The sequence below is a fragment of the Tasmannia lanceolata genome, unplaced genomic scaffold (genome assembly GCF_043159265.1).
Source record: "Tasmannia lanceolata isolate RefF3 unplaced genomic scaffold, GAP_Taslan_0.1 ptg000013l, whole genome shotgun sequence".
Classification (NCBI taxonomy): domain Eukaryota; kingdom Viridiplantae; phylum Streptophyta; class Magnoliopsida; order Canellales; family Winteraceae; genus Tasmannia; species Tasmannia lanceolata.
Window position 1 is genome coordinate 10540991 of NW_027518690.1, and position 22947 is coordinate 10563937.

General features: G+C 42.5%; 1 protein-coding gene and 1 non-coding gene across 2 annotated transcripts; one reads left to right on the forward strand and one right to left on the reverse strand.

Moving 5' to 3' along the window:
- Nucleotides 1-13396: 13396 nt before the first annotated feature.
- On the reverse strand, nucleotides 13397-13477 carry TRNAL-AAG (transfer RNA leucine (anticodon AAG)). Its single transcript has one exon. It is a non-coding gene; the product is annotated as a tRNA-Leu (tRNA).
- Nucleotides 13478-18248: 4771 nt separating this feature from the next.
- LOC143890955 (putative ubiquitin-like-specific protease 1B) lies at nucleotides 18249-18897 on the forward strand. Its single transcript, XM_077395622.1, has 3 exons — nucleotides 18249-18476; nucleotides 18561-18655; nucleotides 18747-18897. The coding sequence occupies exons 1-3, from the start codon at nucleotides 18249-18251 to the stop codon at nucleotides 18895-18897; spliced, it is 474 nt and encodes a 157-aa protein (XP_077251737.1).
- Nucleotides 18898-22947: the final 4050 nt, after the last annotated feature.

Sequence of the window (22947 nt, forward strand, 5' to 3'; positions counted from 1 at the left end):
AAGCTTGCCGCCTCCGGATACACTACTCTTGGGAGTATATGCATGGAGTTCTTATAGAAATCCAGTATCGAAAGTGAGGCCGGTGAAGTAATGCAGGTGGAGAATGAGTCGTGCTGGATGGACGAAATCATTGAATACCTGCACAGTGGTAAACTTCCTGGAGCCAAGAAAGAAGCCCGCAAAGTGATACAGAGGGCCGCCCGATTTTCCCTCAGTGGTGAGAGTCTGTACAAAAGATCGTACACCCTCCCGTACGTAAAGTGCCTCCGGCCAGGCGACGCCGCGTACACCCTGCAAGAGACGCACGAAGGAATCTATGAAGAACATCTGGGGGCAAGGCCCTAGCAATCAAAGTGCTGCTCAGAGGCCTGTATTGGCCTACCTTAAGACAAGATGCATTGAGTCTGGTTAGAAGGTGCGAGAGATGCCAAAAATTCTCTCCCACAATCCACCAGCCAGCCGTGTCGATGGCCCTGAGCCCACTCCCCTTCGCAGTATGGGGGATGGACATCCTGGGCCCCTTTCCACCGGCCTCCGGAAGACGCGCATTTGTAGTAGTCGCGATTGACTATTTTACCAAGTGGGTGGAGGCTGAACCTCTGGCCCAGATCACAGAGCAAAACGTGCAGAATTTCTTCTGGAAATCAGTAGTTTGCAGATTTGGGATTCCCCGCGTTTTGATAACCGACAACAGGAGACAGTTCGACTGCAAGAACTTCCATAAATTCTGCTCCGACTTGAAGATTGAGCAGAGATTTACTTCAGTGGCGCACCCTCAGACGAATGGACAAACAGAAGTGACAAACAGAATCCTGCAACAGGGAATTAAAAAGAGGCTAGATGATAAGGCTGACCGATGGGCAGATGAGCTTTATCACGTCTTGTGGGCGTATCGAACCACCCCGCGCACCTCGACGGGAGAGTCACCATTCAACTTGTCCTTTGGGACGGAGGCAGTAATACCCGTCGATGTGGGCGCCCCGTTTCCCAGAGTCACCAACTTCAGTCAGCAACTCAATGATGATGGGCTCCGTGCAAACCTCGACTTGCTGGAGGAAGCCCAAAAAGAGTCTCGAATCAGGGTCGCCGTCTACAAGCAGAAAGTGTCCAACTACCACAATTCAAAGATACGCCCCAAAGAATTCCGATCAGGAGATTTAGTGCTGAGGAAAGCTTCCGTCTCCCAACCAAAGAGAGTCAGAAAGCTCTCCCCAACCTGGGAGGGGCCGTATCGGGTGAAAGAAGTAATTCGCCCAGGAAGTTATAAGTTGGAGACACTGGAGGAGCACTTATTACCCCATGCATGGAACTCCAAGAATCTCATAAAATACTATTGTAGACACCCCATTTTGACCGAACCCTAATTTTCAAAATCGAATAAAATTCCGAAGTCGAGCAAGTGCCTTAAAGTCAACCTGAGTCCCGAAAGATTGATCCTTGTGTAAATTCGGGAAGGCAGAAGAGGGGTGCATTATCAAAGATGTGTGTGCCAATACCAACCCTGCGTGTAGCAAAAAAGGAGCGATATATTTGTCCCTTTTATACTTGGGACAGCCTACTCAAGTGCAAAAGGGAAGAAATAAAGTGCAAGATGGGGGTTGCCCATTGAAGAAATGGGGCAAAAAATATATCATTTCCCTTTTTCTAGCTTGGACAGCCCTGTTTTGCAAAAAAAGGGTAGTTACAAATACACATTAGAGGTGGCTGTCCATAGAGATGATGGGGGTGCGAATTTATCATTTCCCATTATAAAGAGCCCAACAAATTAGGGTTTGGGGAGGCTTTTCTCATTTTTGAGAAAAGAGGGACAGAGAAAGAGAGCCGCAAGAGAGAGTGGAGAAAGGGGATTTTGCAGCCGCCGACCATCATCTCCGGCCAGCCATCTCTTCTTCTTCTTCTTCTTCTTCTTCTTCTTCTTCTTCTTCTTCTTCTTCTTCATTTCATCTACCACCACATCTACCATCACCATCATCTCAGCCGCACCACCCCCTTCTTCTCCGGTCGGATTCTCGCCGGAATCCGACCATCCACCATTAACCCCAGCCGGCTAGCACCATCAAACCATTATTAAAACCCCATTTCCCCACCTCCAAGCCCACCACTTCAAAACCCATATCTCTAACCTCGGTGGAAACCCAAACCCATTTTCAGAAAAAAGAAGAAGAGAGGATTTGCATAGAGGTTTTGAGAGAGGGAAGAGAGGAGAGGAGAATCTACACCCCCGACCCTACCCGATTTCAGCCATGATCTTTGTCATCTGTACCATCACGGTCCCCATCTCCGACCGGTTATCACCACTACTTCATCACCTCCATCTCCTTTATTTCAGACCATCAAACCCTTATTCCAGATCTTGAAACCCATTTCTACCTTCTTCTCCGGCCCATATCCCATAAATTCCGACCGGCCGCCTCCATCAAAACCCCTCTCCACCACCCAAACCCATTTTATTTTTACATCTCCATCTCAAATCCGACCCAAACCCATCTCATCTTCTTCGTTTCCCTTTTGCCTCCATCACCAGCCGCCCTTTTCATCTAAATCCAGGCATTTTTTATTTTTTATTTTTTATTTTTCCTTTTCATTAAAACCGACCATAACCATTCACCTCTTGCGAATCTCGCCAAATTCCTACAATCCTCCGATCATTCCTCATTGGCGATCTCGCATTCCTGACCCCTTTCTAGCTTGCAATCAACACCTTGATTTCTATTTCTTAGGCAGATTCTCAGATTCCGACCATCATCGATCCCCGGGCGCCCGCAGCTCGGATCTATGAAAAGAGGTAGTAGTCAAACCCAAGCCTCGTTGCCTTGATTTTGGAACATCGACTCCAGCGAGGAGGCATTTGCTCATTGCAGATCTTACGGCAAGGGGATCCGTGGTCATCAATATTTGGTAATATATTTAATTTCCAATGATTTTCATTTGTTCCAATGTGGTGATTTCTGTTTAATGCTAGTTGCTAAATAGTTTTCATGCTCCCTGTAATGTGTTCTTCTTTTATCTTGCACTCAAAGGTTTTATTCTTAATCAACCCTACTCTGATTTGTCTTGCGATCTGAAAATGAAAGAAGAACAAGGTTCGCTCCTATGATCAGGTCTTGAAGATTGCAATGTCTTTTCTGTAAGAGGTTTGAGATATTATCTTCTAGTCCGTGTGCGTGTCGAATCTTCTATTCCGATTCCATTGGCAACACCAATTTGTCTTTGTTTCTGCAGCTGGGTAATTCCCAATCCTTGTGTTCGTGAGAGTTTAAGATTCAACATAGGCCCTGTGTACCTATTTTGAACGCAATCGGTAGTCATCCTTCTCCTAATTTTTATTCCTGATTGGATCATGCTATTTGGTCGGATGGAGTCTTCTACTTGGTCATTTATTCTAAGTCAGTCTGGAGTAGAACTATCAATGCTTCTGATGCTGGCACCACTCCATGATTTAATAACCCCATAGGGCCAGTTGGTCTTTATTCCAATTTGATGAGGATTTAATTATAGGGGATGGAACCAAATTAGTGAGAGCAGTTCCGTTTCGCATGGCTTAAACTGTGGTCATATTCAATTCACCAAATTCTACTGCTATGTGAAGGTCTTCTACCAGGTTTGTCCTCGAGTGCTTGTAAAAAAAAAAGTAGTCCGCATAATCAGTTTCAATAGACCAAAAGTCATGTGCATGTCTTTACTTAGCACCGTGCTCATATACTTAGAAGGGGTGTCACTTTTGGCTCCATGTTTGTGTGCTTGAGGAATATTTTTGGGTGCACCCTCTCAATTGGTTGGGTTCTGAAGCCATGCTTACATCATCTCCTCAATTTCCCCTTGCTCCGATATCCGGGATTTGTATATGATTTCTGTGACTTGCATCTCTAGTCATGATTTCTTTAGCTCCCCCAAGATTATCTCTGTGTCTCGGGGTTAGCTTTAGACCTCCGGGGTCGCTTCATATCTGTTTTTGGGTTGGTCTTCGAGTTTAGACATCTCATCGGTATTTGGAAACTTTCTCCCGGGCTTTGGCTATGACGGAATGCTTCTTGAGCCAACCCCTTCCCTTCATGCCTTAGAGTTTTCGCAGGTTGAAGGATTTCTTTCATTTTAGGGTTCTTCAAAGAGTCATCTAGAGCCCTCACTAGGAGACATGCTTTGTCTCATTAAGGTGTTTCTCCCTCTGGGGCAAGCCTTATTGTTTAGAGCCTCCTCCTTTGAGAGTCTGTATTACTCTGGTAGAGAGTTTACCCATAGGAGGCATGCCTGACCTCATTTACAGGAATCCGCCCATAGGAGACAAGCCTTGTCTCATTTAGAGAGTTTTCTTTTAGGAGGTTTACCCAACCTCATGTTAGAGTCCCCCTCATTTCTAGAGCGAGTCTTTGACTCATTTGCCCTCCCTTATAGAGCAATAGAGAGTCTTGGACTCATTGGCTTCCCGTTTAGAGTTGGTTATCCTATATTTTAGGAGTTCGCCTCGTAGCCTTTTAGTTCTTCTATTAGATAGGAGTTTATCATTTAAGATGCTTTTTCCTGCTATGGATCTTAGATCATTTTCATTGTTCTTGGGGTGCCAGTTACATGTCGTGGTTCGTCTCTATGAGACGCTTGTTGTTTGTTCGGGGTTTTCCCTTTGGCTTTAGGGCTTTGCCTAGTTTGTGGTGTTACTTGCGTGTTCCCTTTAAGATTGAAAACATTTAAAGGTCCAGAGCATTGGAAAAGCTTTAAAATCCAAAAACATTAGAAATTTGAAACTCAAAAGCATTTGAAAACTTTAAAAATATCAAAAACATTTGAAAAACATTAAAAACCCTTAAATCATTTGGAGTGTTAGGTTTTAGTTAGGAGAGTTCAATTTTCGAACTACGTTGGCTTGATCCTCTTCCACGAGTTACGTAGTGCAGCTTGGGATACATATCCCAAGTCCAGCCAAACTTTGTAAATAAATCATTTACCCCTTTTAAAAATACAAAAAATCTTCCAAAACATTGTTTTCGAAAGAATCTTCCTCTAGAGTTAGGACTTTGTCTTAGATAGAGAGTTTTAGAGTTATGGTTTTGTCTTTGATTTGTTTGTTTGTTGTGTGCTTGTTTTAGAGTTAGGGGTTTGTCCTAGAGTTATAGGAGCGCATCTGTCCGGTCAGTTGAAGATTCACATCGCCGATTGATGACTAGGTCTAAGATGCGCTAGTAATCCCATTATTTTCCTTAGAAAATACAGCCTAGTTACACATAGGTTGTAGGAACCACCTGCATTAGCTTAGGGCTAACCTGCATTTAGTTAGGGCATATAGGGTGTCCTAAAATTCACAATTCAGTAGAATTTAAATAATCGTACTAGAAGCTTTAATAACTAGTCCGGTCTTTTTGGTCGAGTCTAGGATAGAGGTCCAGGTGTCTTAGGCGTCATAGTTTAGAATAGGTGCAAAGAACTACGTTACCTTGATTCTCGTGGAGGCGGAGATACGTAGGCTTCTTTGGATGAACCTCAGATCATCTAAAGACTCAGGCTTAAGAATTAGAGTCTTAGGGTCTGTTGTTAGCAATTAGGGCTTGTGTTTGTATTTCGATGATGATTTTTGCGTAGGATCATGATAGTGTGTGTTCATTTCTTGGTTTACTCGCATGCTTATTTTTTTATCTGCCTGTATTTCTGTTTACTCTTTATTTCGTTTATTGTATCTTGATTCTTTTCATGATTAACTGCTAATTTTAGATTTCCTTTCTTGTACTGATCTTATACCTGTAGCTGTAGCATGCATGTGTTTGTCCACCAGAACTTAGACACCAGTCAGGTATGTCACTCATAGCCTAGTTGTGATTAGGCGACACATTTTTTTATTTTTTGTATGTGCTTATTTTCATCCCCTGGTCATGCATGATTAGGTAGACGTCTTCCCGGGGATAATTTGTTCCCATTTCACATGATTTTACCTAAAACTCTTCGAAGTTAATAAATAAATGGCATAAGAGACCAAGTGTTCGCACTCTGGCGAATTGGGGGTGCTCTTCGGACCTTCTCCATTCGTCATCAGGCACGGACCTTCTGTATCTCTGGTTATCCATTGCAAACAGAGCATTTGTTTTGGTTCCATGGCGCATCCATGGATGGTGACTCTGAGTTATTTTTAGATATATCTTGGTTTCGAGCCCTGGCTCCGGATCAGGATGTATCTCATTCTTTTTATATCGCCACTCATGCTATGTTGTGAGGGTGGCACCGTTTCGAGAGTTCCTTGGTAGAGCTCTCCATTCACGTGGATGATCCAGAGAGGATGTAGGGACCCGTTCCCTCGCCGTCCTCGGATCGGGGTCCACAACTATCAGTAGCCAAACGTTGGGCGTGAAAGGTGATTTTGTAAATGTAAATACATGTCAAATATGAATAATATGGAAATTCTTTTGCAGAAACCAAAGCCGCCTGGAGACCCAGTTCGCTAAAACTCGGGTACTTATTATTTGAAAACCCAGTTCACTAAAACTAGGGTACTCGCTGCTTGGTTCGCCACGACTCGTCTCCGTAAAGACCGGGAGCGCACTCCTGGTCCGGGACCAGTCCAGATGCAACAACCAAAGCCGCCTGGAGACCCAGTTCGCTAAAACTCGGGTACTTATTATTTGGAAACCCAGTTCACTAAAACTAGGGTACTCGCTGCTTGGTTCGCCACGGCTCGTCTCCGCAAAGACCGGGAGCGCACTCCTGGTCCGGGACCAGTCCGGATGCAACAACCAAAGCCGCCTGGAAACCCAGTTCGCTAAAACTCGAGTACTTATTATTTGGAAACCCAGTTCACTAAAACTAGGGTACTCGCTGCTTGGTTCGCCACGGCTCGTCTCCGCAAAGACCGAGATCGCACTCCTGGTCCAGGACCAGTCCGGATGCAACAGCCAAAGCCGCCTGAAAACCCAGTTCGCTAAAACTCGGGTACTTATTATTTGGAAACCCAGTTCACTAAAACTAGGGTACTCGCTGCTTGGTTCGCCACGGCTCGTCTCCGCAAAGACTGGGAGCGCACTCCTGGTCCGAGACCAGTCCGGATTCAACAACCAAAGCCGCCTGGAAACCCAGTTCGCTAAAACTCGGTTACTTATTATTTGGAAACCCAGTTCACTAAAACTAGGGTACTCGCTGCTTGGTTCGCCACGGCTCATCTCCGCAAAGACTGGGAGCGCACTCCTGGTCCGGGACCAGTCCGGATGCAACAACCAAAGCCGCCTGGAAACCCAGTTCGCTAAAACTCGGGTACTTATTATTTGGAAACCCAGTTCACTAAAACTAGGGTACTCGCTGCATGGTTCGCCACGGCTCGTCTCCGCAAAGACCGAGAGCGCACTCCTGGTCCGGGACCAGTCCGGATGCAACAGCCAAAGCCGCCTGGAAATCCAGTTCGCTAAAACTCGGTACTTATTATTTGAAAACCCAATTCACTAAAACTAGGGTACTCGCTGCTTGGTTCGCCACGGCTCGTCTCCGCAAAGACCGGGAGCGCACTCCTGGTCCGGGACCAGTTCGGATGCAACAGCCAAAGCCGCCTGGAAACCCAGTTCGCTAAAACTCTGGTACTTATTATTTGGAAATCCAGTTCACTAAAACTTGGACACTCGCCACTAGGAAACCTAATCGCTAAGGCGAGGGCACTCAAGGGTTAGAACACCACGGTTTGCCCCCACCAGGACCAGGTCCAACCTGAGCTCAAAACGCCTGTTTGGAGTGTTATTAACCCCGCATAAAACCAAATAGTATTAATCAGAAACAGACAAGTGTAGAGGGGGTGGACAATAAAAATTATTTTCCATTCATGAAGTAGGGCCTCCAAGGGACCATTACAAAAATAATGCCTCAAAGGGCTGTTACAAAAGTTGGGCCTCCAAGGGACCATTACAAAAGAGATAGTCGAAAGAGATGGAAGAAGGGGAGCTCAAGGCACCCCCTGGCTACCATCCCGTACTGAATTTGCCTCTGGGGCCACGGGTGCAACAGCAGTGGCCGGCTCGTCACCACCAATCGTCGGTGGGTCAGGGAGAACCATTCCCGTCAAAACCACGTCCGGATTGGATTCCTTAACCTGCTCAAGGCAGTCAAAGAACCCAATCTTGTACGCCTCACTAGACAGGGTAACGAGTTCGTCCTCCTTTTTCTAAACGGCTGCTACTTGCCTCTCTCGGGCTCTCTCCCTCTGGATGTTGAGGGCTTCTACCGCCTTCTCCTTCTGTGCGGTCAACTGAGCGGCAAAATCTTCTTTGAGCCGCTTGTTTTCCTCGGCCGATTTTTCAATGGTTCTCTGTAGCTCCTTTGCCTCCTGGATCAACTTCCCGTTCTCCTCCTCGGACTTTGTTATCGCCTCTGAAAACTTCTGGCTCTTCTCGCGGAGGTCATTATAATACAACAAAATCTACAGACCAGCCAGTGTTAACACAGGAAAGCGAAGAATAAAGGAAAAATAAACAAGCACTCAAGGGCCATCTCACCTGGTATGCTGACGAAAATATGGCCTCGTCAGCCGCAGCTGGAGGTTCGTTGAGAACCTGGAGCTTGTCATTATTGAGGAGAACTTTACTAAGGAGCTCCTTAGCCATCCGGGTCTCACCAAGGCCGGTGTTATTTTTCTGGACGGCCCAATTGGGTGGAAAAACATTGTCTCCGGTCCTCGCCGGGGGAGGACGGGCTCCAACTGATGTCCCTCCCGACTTAGAAGACTCCACGCCCCGGCCATGGGCGCCCACCAACCTCACTGTAGTCTTGGCTTTGGGAGGCGGTGGCGTGGCCTGGGATGGCGCCGGACTCGCCATCTCTACAGCCTTTGTTTTCTGGCCCTGCTGAGCCTTCCCGAATGCCCCCTTTCTCATTCTGTCTACCAGGGACTGCTGCTGCATCTCTGAAAGTCAACATAGGCAAACAAAACCAGTCAGTAAAAAAAAAAGGATTTTGAAACAAGACTAGCCACATACGTGCCGGGGTCGTAGTACTAAGCCCAAGCCCAACCAGAATCTATTCCCCATGGAAATCCGAACAATGAATGGGTCCCTCACGGTCCAGCTCCTCCCGGATTAGGGCAAACGTCCTCACATCCTCGCCCTCAAGAAATGGCTTGCGACTCATTGCGACTATATCCGGAGTGCCCCATTTCAGAGGAACCGGCCAGGGCTCATTGGACTCCCTATCCTCGACATAAAAGAACCTGTTCCTCCATAAGTGTATCGAATAGGGAATACCAGTAATCATTTTCACCTCCGGGCGCTGGCTAATGTAAATCCAACCCCCGCCCTTGTGCCTCTTCAATTGCGCACACGCGCTGAACAACGGCACAGACAAGTCCCTCTGAAGCCGGCCCTGGACGAGGTATACGAACCCCGTCAGCAGCCTCCATGACTTTGGCGCAACCTGAGCTGGGGCCAGCCCGTAGTGTCGAAGCACCGCGGCGAAGAATGGGTGCAGAGGGAACCTGAGTCCGGCCCTCAACGACTCATCGTACATACAAACATCAGAACTTTCGTTACAGGCTCTATCTCTCTTCGTCGCCTCCCTCAGCCCGAACCTGGAGGGAACACAGTACCTATCCCTAATGTCCACCATCATGAACTCATCAAGGTAGTTCTCCTCCTGAAGAGCCTGCACATTGTATTTAGGATTGGCGTCCATCCGGGCCCTCGCTACGACCTCAGCGGCCCGGCCAGGGATAAACGTTGTGGACGCCTCAGCGGCGTCACTACCAACACTCCCCTCTGCTCTGAGATAGCTATCCGTGGGGAGCGGAGTGGTGTTCATATCCAAAATCACTTCGTCCCCAACCACCTCGTCATCACTATCTACGATATCAACACTCACATCGGGACTTGCCATCTGAGGGGCTGGTGTCCAGATCGGCCTATCCTGGGTCCTAATCGACGACCTAGACCCTGAGCTACTATAAGACGACCCCCCTGAACCGGACTCGGAACTAGAGCTAGAGCTACTACTTGACATAAAAGCAGGAAAAGAAACGAATGAAAGGCTCGCTCAAGAAGATTACCGGACAGAACTGAAATCTCCGAGTTCCGAACTGGTAGCTCACGAATCCGCAGCCATTCACAACCACGCACTACGCAAGCCGAACTGGCAGAAAGGAGAAGAGAAGGCGAGAAAAAAGTAAGAAGTGAAAAATGAAAGGTAAAAAACCTCCTTTTATAAACTTTGCTAAGGCGGTTCGCATTTAATGCAAGACTCGCGCTTCGAAGTGCCCCTGCATAAAGGCCGCGTGTTCTTTTTCATTAATGACGAGCACGCACTTCGAGGTGAAGCCGTAAGCAAATACGCACGTATCTCCAAGAAGTTAAGGGCATCCGTTACATGCTCGTGCATCAGTCCGGCCCAAGCCGGACTGGATATGACGCGTTCCACAGAACGACAAAAATTAGTCCGGCCAAAGCCGGACTTACAAATTTCCGGACTCATTTCCAGGCCGGACTGACAAATTTCCGGACTCACGGACTGACAAATTTCCGGACTCATTTCCAGGCCGGACTGACAAATTTCCGGACTCATCTCCAGCAAATCTTCGGACAGATGCCGCCCATCCAGTAATGCAACTCACCACACTTCCCCAAGTCGCTACAATGACTTGGAGAACTGGGGGGCAACTGATGGGGTGTAAAAACTCAAGCCTATCACTGGCCGACACCTGTCCTGGAGTAGGTGAACTCAAGCCTATCACTGGCCGACACCTGTCCTGGAGTAGGTGAACTCAAGCCTATCACTGGCCGACACCTGTCCTGGAGTAGGTGAACTCAAGCCTATCACTGGCCGACACCTGTCCTGGAGTAGGTGCACTCAAACCTATCACAGGTCTGCACCTGTCCTGGCATAGGTCATCTCACGTCATCGAGTTTCCCTCTATAAAAGGGGGTTCAAAGCTCAAACCAATGGGTAATGCACAACCTCTCCAAAACTCTTAAACTAGCTCTGCACTCCTGCTCATATACTGACTTGAGTGTCGAAGGGCCTGTCCGGAGTAACACCCGGGTTGGTCTCCTGACCTTGTTTGCTTCTGTGCAGAACACAGCCACTTCATTTCAGTCTAGCTGAGCTCAGCTCCCTCACTTCGATTCCTCAGGACCCAGCTCCTCGGGTCATCCAGCCCAGCTCTTACGTCACTGTCGCACCTGTTACCGATTTTCGGTCTAACACCCCTCACTCTTTCTTTGTGCAACCCAGCAGACCCTAAAAGCCAAGCCATCTCTATCTGCTACACAGATAATCCTAAAAACCGAAACCATCTCTCTAAGCCAACAAAATCCCTAACTCTCTCTCTCCCTCTCCCCGTAATTCTGTTTTTGGTTTTTTCAACTTTTTTTCTTCTGTGATGCACAATGGCGATGAGTACACTATTGAAAGTCTTGTTCCATCCGTTTCTTTTATTCATGAATGTATAAAAATCTCAGTGATTGATTGGGGGTTTAGTATTATTTGTTACTGCTTTATGGTTCTTCACGAAAGGATTTCATTTGAGTTTGCTTTTCATTGTTTGGTTTGTGAAACTACGGATGAAAAGAGGGTGCGGTGAAACACATGATTTTTTTTTCATCTGTATTTGTTGATTTGTTCATTATTGATTTTTTGCAGGCTGTGATTCACCTACTGATCAAGCAAAGCAAAGCAAAGGAAGCTTCGGATCACATAACCATGCCTTTAGATCTCTCTTTGTATGGATTTGCTTTTATTAAATATTTTTGTCTATAATGTTTTGTGAGATTTGCTAGGGACCATCACAAAAGGCATTTCACCGGTGGACTGTTGCATGAGAGAACGGCTACATAGGCTCACTTCTCTACAGATTTTGTCTTATTCATTTATTTCATCTGAGGTTGCTGCTCTCTTATGCAAGAGCCCGTATGCAAAATTCAATCTGCAATGGTACCTAGCAAGTTCGGTTTGATAATATGAGGCAAGAGTATACGCCGGAAGCCAAGATTAGGGGTGTAAATGGATATTCGGAAATTTGATTACCGTCCGCATCCGAATCCGTTTAAAGCGGATATTATCCGAATCCGTTTCAAGCGGATATTATCCGAATCCGTTTATGAGATATCCGGCTCTTAGCGGATGCGAATCTGGTAAATGGAATATCCGATCCGTTTAACATCCGAATCCGAGAAGTAAATCCTTTTTATTTATTATTAATAATATCATTAATATTTATTTTTAGTAATGACATAATATCTTTTGTTTATTATAAGAAAAGTGAATATTCTTTTTAGAAAAAAAATATAAAAACAAAAATAACCCAAACCCATTCCATCAAAATAGCCCAAACTCATTCCATCATATACAAAAAAAAAAAGGAAAAACCCAAAGACCACTATCAACACTATCATCCATCATCATCGCCTCCCTCTCTCTCTCTCTGCCTTTGTTTTAAAAGGAAGAAGAGGATCTCATATATTTTAGGGTTTGAGAGTTAATTTTGTGAAGAGAATGTAGAGGTCTAGTTTAAAGGTTTGGAAAATTCATTCGCATAAGTAGGAGAAAAAAAGATAAAGTGCTGCAATAAAATGTTCGAATTTACAGGATAAACGGATACGGATAATATCCAAATTCGAACAATATCCGACGGATACAAATTCGGTAATAGATATTAAATATCCATCGAATCCGAATCTGAATCCGAATTCGGATAGTGTATACTGTAATCGAATTCGGATATAGCCATATCCGCTCCGAATTCGATCTGTTTACACCCCTAGCCAAGATAGTCGATTGCCCTAAATGGCTTCAATTAGTTCACATGTTGCAGGACAGCATGAGATTGCAGAAATCATTTGAAGGCTGATTAGTTGATCGAAATGAGCGACTTTAATTTTATTTTTTCCTCTATTTCTCTAATTCCACGGGTCTGCAACTAGTCATTAATAAAAGAAAAAAAATGCAGACATAGGGAGACAATAAGGGCTAAAAAGCCAACAGACAGCAGGGGAAGCCCCCCACTAAACAAAGTAACAGACGAACAAAGGACATGCCAGAGTTATCATTTGTGAGTGCTTGCCGGAGCTCTGGAGTGCTAGTGCTCATATCCATGTTATCACCCTTTTCGGGGTACAACCTTTAGGACAGAATGTCTGCCACTGCATTACCTTCCCTCCATATCCTCCAACTCTGGAAGTGGGATAGGGTGGTGGCCAGGGAAGAAAAGGGGGTGAACATATCATTTCTCCTTTTTGACCTTATTATGGATGGGCCGGCAACAAAATTTTCCCTTCTCTTTCAACAATAACCCTCTAATTTTTTATTTAGCAGTGGGACCACATAAGATGATATTATATCTAGATTGATGGTTGGAAAAAAAGATGATCAATGGGGTCCATATTCAATTTAGTGATCGGACGGCTAGGATCTACTGATTGCCATGTATCTGACTGTGGAAAAAGGAAGACATGTATGTTGAGAGTGGGATTTGAACCCACGCCCTTTCGGACCAGAACCTTAATCTGGCGCCTTAGACCAACTCGGCCATCTCAACTTATATGCTGTTATTTTTATACTTTACAGAAGTATAATTTATAAAATTACTAAAAGACACGCATATGTTCTTCCAAAAAATAGCACTCTTTATGGGGCGGTGACTGTTTGATGATGATCCAAACAATTTGCTTTGTGGGCCCTACAATAGATTGGACACGCTCAAAACTCTTCCTCCCACAGAGGGTGATTCTAACCCTTTGATTTTTGGCCTCCAAAAGGACGGTTGTTTAGCAACCATCAAATATAGGGAACCTAATAATACTATGACGTAAATTAATTTACATTGGAAGGGGTCGTTCCTACGGAAGGAGAAGATCACCATCTTCTACATTAGAAACTCGGGCCAGGTTGGATCGGGCGGAGACAAACCGCATCCCTACCCAAGGTAGCATTGCCTCAACCCTAACCTAACCTGACCCTCAGGTCGAGGATGGTCAATTCTAACCCAACTCGTCCCTAAATCTCTCAAACCTAACTTGACCTGTCTAGCTCGATTTTCCTAAATCAGACCAGGTTGAGTCGGGCTGGATTTGGGTTAGCCTAGGGGAAAAAAATCCCTAAGATTTTGATTTGAAAATCACGATTAAATTAGACGATGGAAGTTGGTTTCGGTCAGGTCGGGTTGCCCAACACCTAAACCTTAACCCTACCCGAAATTAAATCGGGCTTGTTTTTCACAGGTCTAACCCAACCCAAGGAAATGCTAACCTGATTTGAGCCAAAATAGGGTTAAACCCATTGGGTTCGAGTTGAGCCTGACCCAAGTTGCACCTCTAGTTAGAGCAAACCCTTAGTGTAAGATATTTTGTGGGCAATCATTGATCTAAGATCATCGATCTAGATTGAAGAATGAGATTAGATTGACGATCTAGATTGAAGAATGAGATTAAGAGTGAAATTACTAGAGTTACAGTGTCATAATGACAAGTGAAAGGTATAAGGGTAAACAGTATGTCTCATCCTCTTAAGATATGGATGATTAGTGTAGCCCAATCATCTACATCATTCAGGACTCGATAATGTAGTTGGTTAAATGGATTAAGCCGATTATAGTTCTATTGTGGGAAGAACTCTAAGACGTATTTTTCTATAAATAAAGGATTGGTCTCTATTGCCATCTAACCTGACCAAAGGAGACCTTCACTCACCAGAGATCGGGCATACAGGAGAGGCAATAGAAGATCCAACTCAATCGATCACCGTCATGGTCGATCGAGGTAAGTCCTTAAACCCTTCTTTGTATTCTAGAAATTTGCATGACTAGAACAACTTAGATTCATAAATTTGTAGTGTTTTGATTAGATCTATTAGATATGTGTTTATGGCATACTTTAGATGATTATTGAATGCTTTGATCCTAGTTTCACGTGGAATTAGCGCTGGAGAATAAAACACATTAAAACAAAATGCAATTGATAATGATAAAAGGAAAAATGATATTGAGACTGAGAGTACAACCGATGGGAGAGCCCCCCCAAAAAAAAAAAAAAAAAAACTTTTTGCTAATTTCGTTAACCTCAGGGACGGCTTAAATCACTTGTGATGGTGTGGCGAGAACCTATTTGTTCGGCCATACTCTCGGTATCCGTAGTATATTCATAATAAAATGGTCCTTTACAATAAAATTATCAGGGCTTAATTATGGTTAAAGACTTCCAACCAGAGTCTTGTCCAAACTTACTAATTTTCTGGCACTTAAGTTGGATCAAACCTCCGACCTCAAGGATGAACAGAGCCTTGACCATTGAGCTAGAGGTTCAATCTCTATATAGTAAATGGGATTTTCTAGCGACCATTCACCGCAGAAAGGCATTTTGCAGCTGGCTGTTGAATGTGAGAGCAGCCACACAGGCTCACTTTTCAGCAGATTTTGTCTAATTCAATGAATTCATCAACGGTGGCTTCTCTCACATGCAACAGCTACCCGTGAAAAGCCTTTCCATGATGGTCCCTAGTAAAATTATGAAAATTAGCTCACTTTTCAGCAGATTTTGTCTTATTCAATTAATTCATCCGTGTTGGCTGCTCTCACATGCAACTGCCAGCCGCGAAATGCCTTTCCATGATGGTCCCTAGTGAAATTATGAAAATTAGCTGGGCTCATTACCAGCCCTTAATAGAGAAAATTCTAATTTAATGGGATTCTCGACACCCTAAAATGACTAAAACCAAAGAAGATAAACTTATTATAAATAATAAATTAAATTCAACTTCCAACTTAATGTTAACCTTGGACATTGTCCTCTTTCAAATGATATTTATTAGAGGAATGATAGATACAAGGGCCTTCTTTATGAAAGGGCTAAAGAAGGGCTCTAGAATACATCCACGTCATCAAGTGCAACCGAATTCAGTTTCTCTCTCAACTGAATTTAAAAATGAACAATTACCAAAGGGGGACAGAAATTAGGCAGAATTATCAATTGGACCCAGGCTTTTCAGAAATTACGAATGGGGGACAAAATATGTACGGATGGGAAATCATGGTCGAAAATGCCCTTTTCCTAATGACGACTTTCTTTTTTACTCTTTACTCTTCCCTCTTCTTTACTGTTTTTATTTTTTAACTTTGGGGGTTTTAACCTACCGGTCATCTCCTTCACTTGCAGCCACCATTAGAGGTGGAAAAAGTCGACGAACATGTGAGTAATTTTTTTTTTCCCATTTTCTCTATCTCGGTTTTTTTTTTTTTTTTTTTTAGGGTTTTGCAATGCTTTTTCTTTGTCAATATCTGTTTTATCTTCTTTAGGGTTTTGTATTTTGTTCCTCTCTAATGATTTTTGGTGGATTACCCTATTTTGAAAGTTAAAAACCCGATTTTAGGTGGATACCCTATTTTGAGGTTTTGTTTTGAGAGTTGGAAACCCTCTTTAGATATTTTGTAAGCCCCATTTAGATACTTGAAAACCCCTCTTTTATAGACCTTAAAACCTTTGACAACCCCCTTCTAGAGATTTGAAAACCCCTCTCTTATAGACTTTAGAAGCTTTGAAAACCCCCTCCTAGAGAGTTGAAAACTCTATTTTGAGGTTTTGTTTTGAGACTTGAAAACCCTTCTTTAAATATTTGGTAAGCCCCATTTAGAGACTTGAAAACCCCTCTTTTATTGACCTTCAAACCTTTGACGACCCCCTTCTAGAGATTTGAAAACCCCTCTTTTATAGACCTTAAAACCTTTGACAACCCTCTTCTAGAGATTTGAAAATCCCTCCTAGAGAGTTGAAAAGCTTTGAAAACCCCCTCCTAGAGAGTTGAAAACCCGATTTCAGGTGGAAAACCCTATTTTGAGGTTTTGTTTTGAGAGTTGGAAACCCTCTTTAGATATTTTGTAAGCACCATTTAGATACTTGAAAACCCCTCTTTTTTAGACCTTAAAATCTTTGACAACCCCCTTCTAGAGATTTGAAAACCCCTCTCTTATAGACTTTAGAAGCTTTGAAAACCCCTCCTAAGGAGTTGAAAACCCTATTTTGAGGTTTTGTTTTGAGACTTGAAAACCCTTCTTTAAATATTTGGTAAGCCCCATTTAGAGACTTGAAAACCCCTCTTTTATAGACCTTCAAACCTTTGACAACCCCCTTCTAGACAATAGGCAAAGGAAAAGACCAAAAAACTCAATCCTAACCCTCGCTACTCCATCTCTAGCCAACCAGTCTGCCTCTCTAGATATTGGAGAACACTATTTTGGAAATCACGTATGAGACGGATGTATCCTTGGTGCACATTTGAATAAGCGCAAATGAAGTGGCAGACCTTAATGCAATGGAGGTTTTATATGTGGGTCAAGACACTCCACTATATAACTGTTTTGTGATTTTCAAGGGTGTTACAAATTTATTTCTCTTGTTCTGACCATCTTGGTCTTTTTCTGTGAATAAAATTAGCAGCCATTCAAATATTTCTCTTGTACTTCCTTGGCTAGTTGAATCCATATCGTCCCTGATGTTGTATACTTCATTACCACAAAATTACTATATCTTGGTCACACACCTTGAAAAAAAAAAGAGTAAGAATAAGAAAGGAAAGAAAGTTATATTGAGGCAGTGGTCATAAATGGCTTCAATCTGCCATTTCGTTATAAATGAAAAAGAGCCAACCTCTCCAACACTTGCAAGCATAGAAGAGAAAGAATAGTGAATACATGTCATATCAAAAGCAATAGCCCCCGATACAACTTAATCATGATATGATTATTTTTTAAATGCAAACCTCTTAAAAAGTAGGTTTTTTTAAAATTCAAAAGAGGAGAATGGGAAGGATAGGAAGACTGAATTGATTAAAAAATTGTTAAAGAATGAGACAAGGCAAGTAGATGCTAAATGTATAACCTTATTTTGCTTATAGTTGTGTCATTTTCTAACAATTATATCATTTTGTAGTCGTTGTATCATGAAGGAAGAAGGTATAACGAAATTTGTTGACGACTTGGTATGCCTGTGGAGGCGCAGAAGATACCTCAGTAATAATGTAAGTGACTTTTGTTTAAGGGTAATTAAGAAAATATATGTAAGTCAATAACGATATGAATAATCTTCTCTTGAACTTTTTTTATTGAAGGTATTGGATGTATACAGAAAGTTTCTTCAGAACTCCTACAATGACAGATCAACAAGTCCTCATAGCAAAATTATATTTGTTCCTTCATTGGTACATGTGAGTAAATTTTTCTACGTTAAGAATGCTAGTTTTCCTTCATTGGTGGTTGAAGCATTTTTTTACAATCGAGGACTTCCCTTGAACAGGAAAATCTTATTTCTAGACTTCGTACCATGGATGAGACTACGGATGAGAAAACAAAGCTCAAATATTATGAACTTGCGAAAGGGATATTGAATGCGAGACTTATAGATATCCCTTGTGAAGAGATTAATATGGTCTTGATCCCATTATGTCAAAACAACCACTGGGTTCTGCTTGTGCTTGACATGGTTAAAAAATCCTTCTTCGAGTGCAACTCCTCAAAAGAGCTTAAATTCGACGAACTAGCAAGGCATACGGTAATTACATTAACATTTTCAGTGATAGTCTAAGATTCTTAGATATGTCAAACAGTTATATTTCATTTCTGATTTTATCTCTAGGTAGCCTTGATAAAAGAATATTTCAAGTCCCATGGTTGTGACATATACCACTTTCCATATGCCCAAGTGGCAGACTTCCCACAACAAGATAATGGGTAAGGCAGCCTATAAACCTTATAAATGTGAATGCTTTTATGTCATTCAGAGTTTAATCCTATTCCATTTACACTACCTATTGTTTTGCAGATTTGACTGTGGAGTATTTGTGATCAAAGGGATCGAGCATATGTATAGTGGGATCGCTTTCAATTTTGGTCGGGATGACATTCCTCAGATACGACTGGAACTATGTGAACGATTTATACGAGGAGAGTTTGGGAAATGTGAACTTCAATAGGAGAAATGTTGTGGACGGATGTGATTGTTGTGTTTGAGTTGTTGCGTTGTTCAAAACTTAAAATGATGTGTATATGTTGTTCAGAACTTCAATAGAAGAAATGATGTGATTGTGTAAACAGGTTGTGGTTCAAAACAGGTTATTGTGTAAACAGGTTGTTGTGTAAATGGGTTGTTCTGTAAACAAGTTGTTGAGTAAACAGGTTGTATACTGTGTTGTTCAGAACTTCAATAGGAGAAATGATGTGATTGTGTAAACATGTTGTTGTTCAAAACAGGTTATTGTGTAAACAGGTTGTTGTCTAAATGGGTTGTTCTGCAAACAGGTTGTTGAGTAAACAGGTTGTATACTGCGTTTCTAAGTTGGTAACCTTATTTTTAGACTCTAGAACACCGCTCACATTCACCAGACTTGATGGTCTCATTTCTAAGTTGGTAACCCTATTTTTATACTTGATCACCCCAAAATCGAGGATTTGAAAACCCCATGTGGATTGACCAGTAACTTCGGCCAACAAGTATGGACTTGATGATCCCATTTTGATTTTGGTGACCCCATTTTTTATACCTGATGACCCCAAAACCAATGACTTGAAAACCCCATGTGGATGGGCCAGTAACTTTGCCCAACACACATGGACTTGATGATCCCATTTCGATTTTGGTGACCCCATTTTTTATACCTGACTACCCCAAAACAATGACTTGAAAACCCCATGTGGATGGGCCAGTAACTTTGCCCAACACACATGGACTTAATGATCCCATTTCGATTTTGGTGACCCCAATGACCCCAAAACCAATGACTTGAAAACCCCATGTGGATGGGCCAGAAACTTTGCCCAACACACATGGACTTGATGATCCCATTTCAATTTTGGTGACCCCATTTTTTATACCCGATGACCCCAAAACCCATGACTTGAAAACCCCATGTGGATCGGCCAGTAACTTTTGGCTGACACATGGACTTGATGATCCCATGTCGATTTTGGTGACCCCATTTTGGATACCCGATGACCCCAAAACCGATGACTTGAAAACCCCATGTGGACTGGCCAGTAACTTTTGGCCAACACACATGGACTTGATGATCCCATTTCGATTTTGGTGACCCCAAAATCGATGACTTGAAAACCCCAAGTAGATCGGCCAGTAACTTCGGCCAACACACCCGGACATCTTGGATCCCATTTCGATTTCGGTGACCCCAATTTTTATACCTGATAACCCAAAAATAAGGACTTGAAAACCCCCAGCTTCACATAACCCTTTTTTGTACATTGATAATCCTCCAATGGAATTGCAAAAAAACAAAAACATTACAAAAAAACTACTCACGTGTTTGTTGAGTTTTTTCACGTCCAATGCTAGGTTAAAAAACCCCCAAAGTAGAAAATGAAACAGTAAAGAAGAGAAAAAAGGGAAAAGTAGAAAAGTAAAAACCAACGTGGTCTTTAAGAAAAGAAAAGGGCATTTTGGACCACAATTTTCCATCCGTACAGATTTTGTCCCCCATTTGTAATTTCTGAAAAGCGTGGGTCCAGTTGATAATTCTCCCTAATGTTTGTCCCCCTTTGGTAATTGATCCATTTAAAAATGACGTGGATTTATTCCAGGGCCCTTCTCCGGCCCTTGCATTCTCTCTCAACTGAATTTAAAAATTACGTGGATTTATTCCAGAGCCCTTCTCCGGCCCTTGCATAAAAAGGGCCCTTTCATCTATCATTCCTCTGTTTATTAAGAGCGATTCTAATATGGGATCTGCTAGGGACCTTCGCAGAAGGCATTTCAAGGGAGGATCCTTGATTGAGAGAGCAGCCACATAGGCACACTTTTGAAAAGATTTTGTCTTATTCATTTAAGTCATCTGAGGTGGCTGCTCCTTCATGCAACAGCCGGCCCGCGAAATGGCTTCTGCGATCGTCACTAGCAAAAGCAAATCCCCTCCTCGAACAGGTGCATGTGTCTTTCATTCTCAAGACAAACTTAAGGTAATGGAAATGGTGGAAGAGCGGGTGGAAATATAATTTCCTTAATGGTTAATGCCTATATTTATGGCCATCAATACCGATTTGTACCTGTTGTGAAGGTAGACAGTTGGAGCATTAGAGCTTCGTACGTAGGACATGTGGAAATCATGGAATGGACTCGGGGTTGGTTTAGAAATGGAGGACAGCTATTGTTTGTATATGAAATTAATGAACGGGTGTGTTGTTAGCCAATCATATAAACAAACCCATTTGGGTGGCATGCCTCATTTTTAGGGGTGGTAAACAAAGGCCCCCTATTGTAAATTATGAAAAAAACACTAGTAAGTTCTTATTTGTGATATATTCACCCCATTTTCTTCCCGGGCCACCTCCTTCCAGTGTAATTATGATTACTCTTTTTACGCTACAAGGGGCTAGCCGGGGAAGAGAAAGAGGCGAAATATTTCATTTCCCATTCTTATTTCAACTTATAATTTCATTACTAAGATTTTAAGTTCTATTTGTCCGATGTTTCATTTCCTATTTTCATTACTTCAACTAGAAACTGCAACTAACCCAAATATTCTTTCTTTTGGGAGTTAAATTGATAGAGAGTGAGAGATTATGCGACTTACACTGTTTCTAATTATAATTACCGGGGATATGCGACATAATCCACTTTAAGGTAAATGATGGGACATGGGAAAAAAGTACAACCACGTTAAAAAAAAAAGAAGGGACAATTACCAATGGGGGACAAAAATTAGGTGGAATTATCAACAGGAAACATCCTTTTCAGAAATTATCAAAGAGGGACAAAAGATGCCTTGTCATTAAAAGCTGGAAAAAAATGTCATTTTCTTAAGCAACACGTTTTGCTTTTCCACTTTTCCCTCTTCTCTCTCCTTTTCTTCTTTTTTTCTACTTTTTCATTTTCAACTTTGTTTTTTTACCTTATCAGTCATCTTCTCCATCATTTAGCCACCATTGGAGGTGGGAAAACTCAAAAATTTGAAACGTGAGTTCATTCCCATCTATCTCTCAATATCTAGGTTTTGTTTTTCATTTGTTTTAAGGTTTGGCATTTCTCATTATCCCTTTCAATGGAGGATGAGGAAGATGAATCGTACGGTAGAAAGAAAAAAAATGTGAAAATGAACGAGTGAAAAAAAACGGGAAGTAAAAACGTGTTCATAAGGGACTTGATAAGCCCGTTCGGAATTTGGTAACCCCATTTTGATACTGGATAACCCCAACTCCAGAGACTTGAAAACCTCCTTTCAAAACTCCAGCACCCTTGGGCAATTTTAAGGGACTTGATAAGCCCATTCGTAAATTGGTAACCCCATTTTGATACTTGATAACCCAAATCCTAGAGACTTGAAAACCCCCTTCCAAAACTCCAGTACCCTCGCCCAATTTTCAAGGACTTGATAAGCCCATTCAGAAATTGGTAACCCCATTTTTGATACTAGATAACCCCAATCCCAGAGACTTGAAAACCCCCTTCCAAAACTCTAGTACCCTTGGCCAATTTTGAGGGACTTGATCACCCCATTCGGAAATTAGTAACCCCATTTTTTATACTAGAGAACCTCATTCCTAGAAACTTGAAAATCCTCTTCAAAAATTCCAGTACTCTCGGCTAATTTTCAAGCACTTGATAAGCCCATTCGGAAATTGGTAACCCTATTTTTTATACTAGATAACCCCATTCCTAGAGACTTGAAAACTCCAGTACTTTCGGCCAATTTTCAGGCAGTTGATAAGCCCATTTGGTAATTGGTAACCCTACTTTTGAGAGTTGCTAACCCCCTTCCAGAGAGTTGATAAACCCCCTTTCTGCTACAAAACCCCCAACATATAGCAACTCTTCTAATGGCATTACAATTCTGCTCATGATAGAAATAGCAAAAGAAATGGATGTTGTTTTCATTAAATGTGCTTCATGTATTACATCCCAATTTGTGTATTACAAAAAAAAAAATGTAAGTAAATCAAAAAATGTGTAGCCATCCATTCATGTATTACATGAACTTTTTCTTATACAACCACCTGTCTTCCAAAAAAGTGAGTAA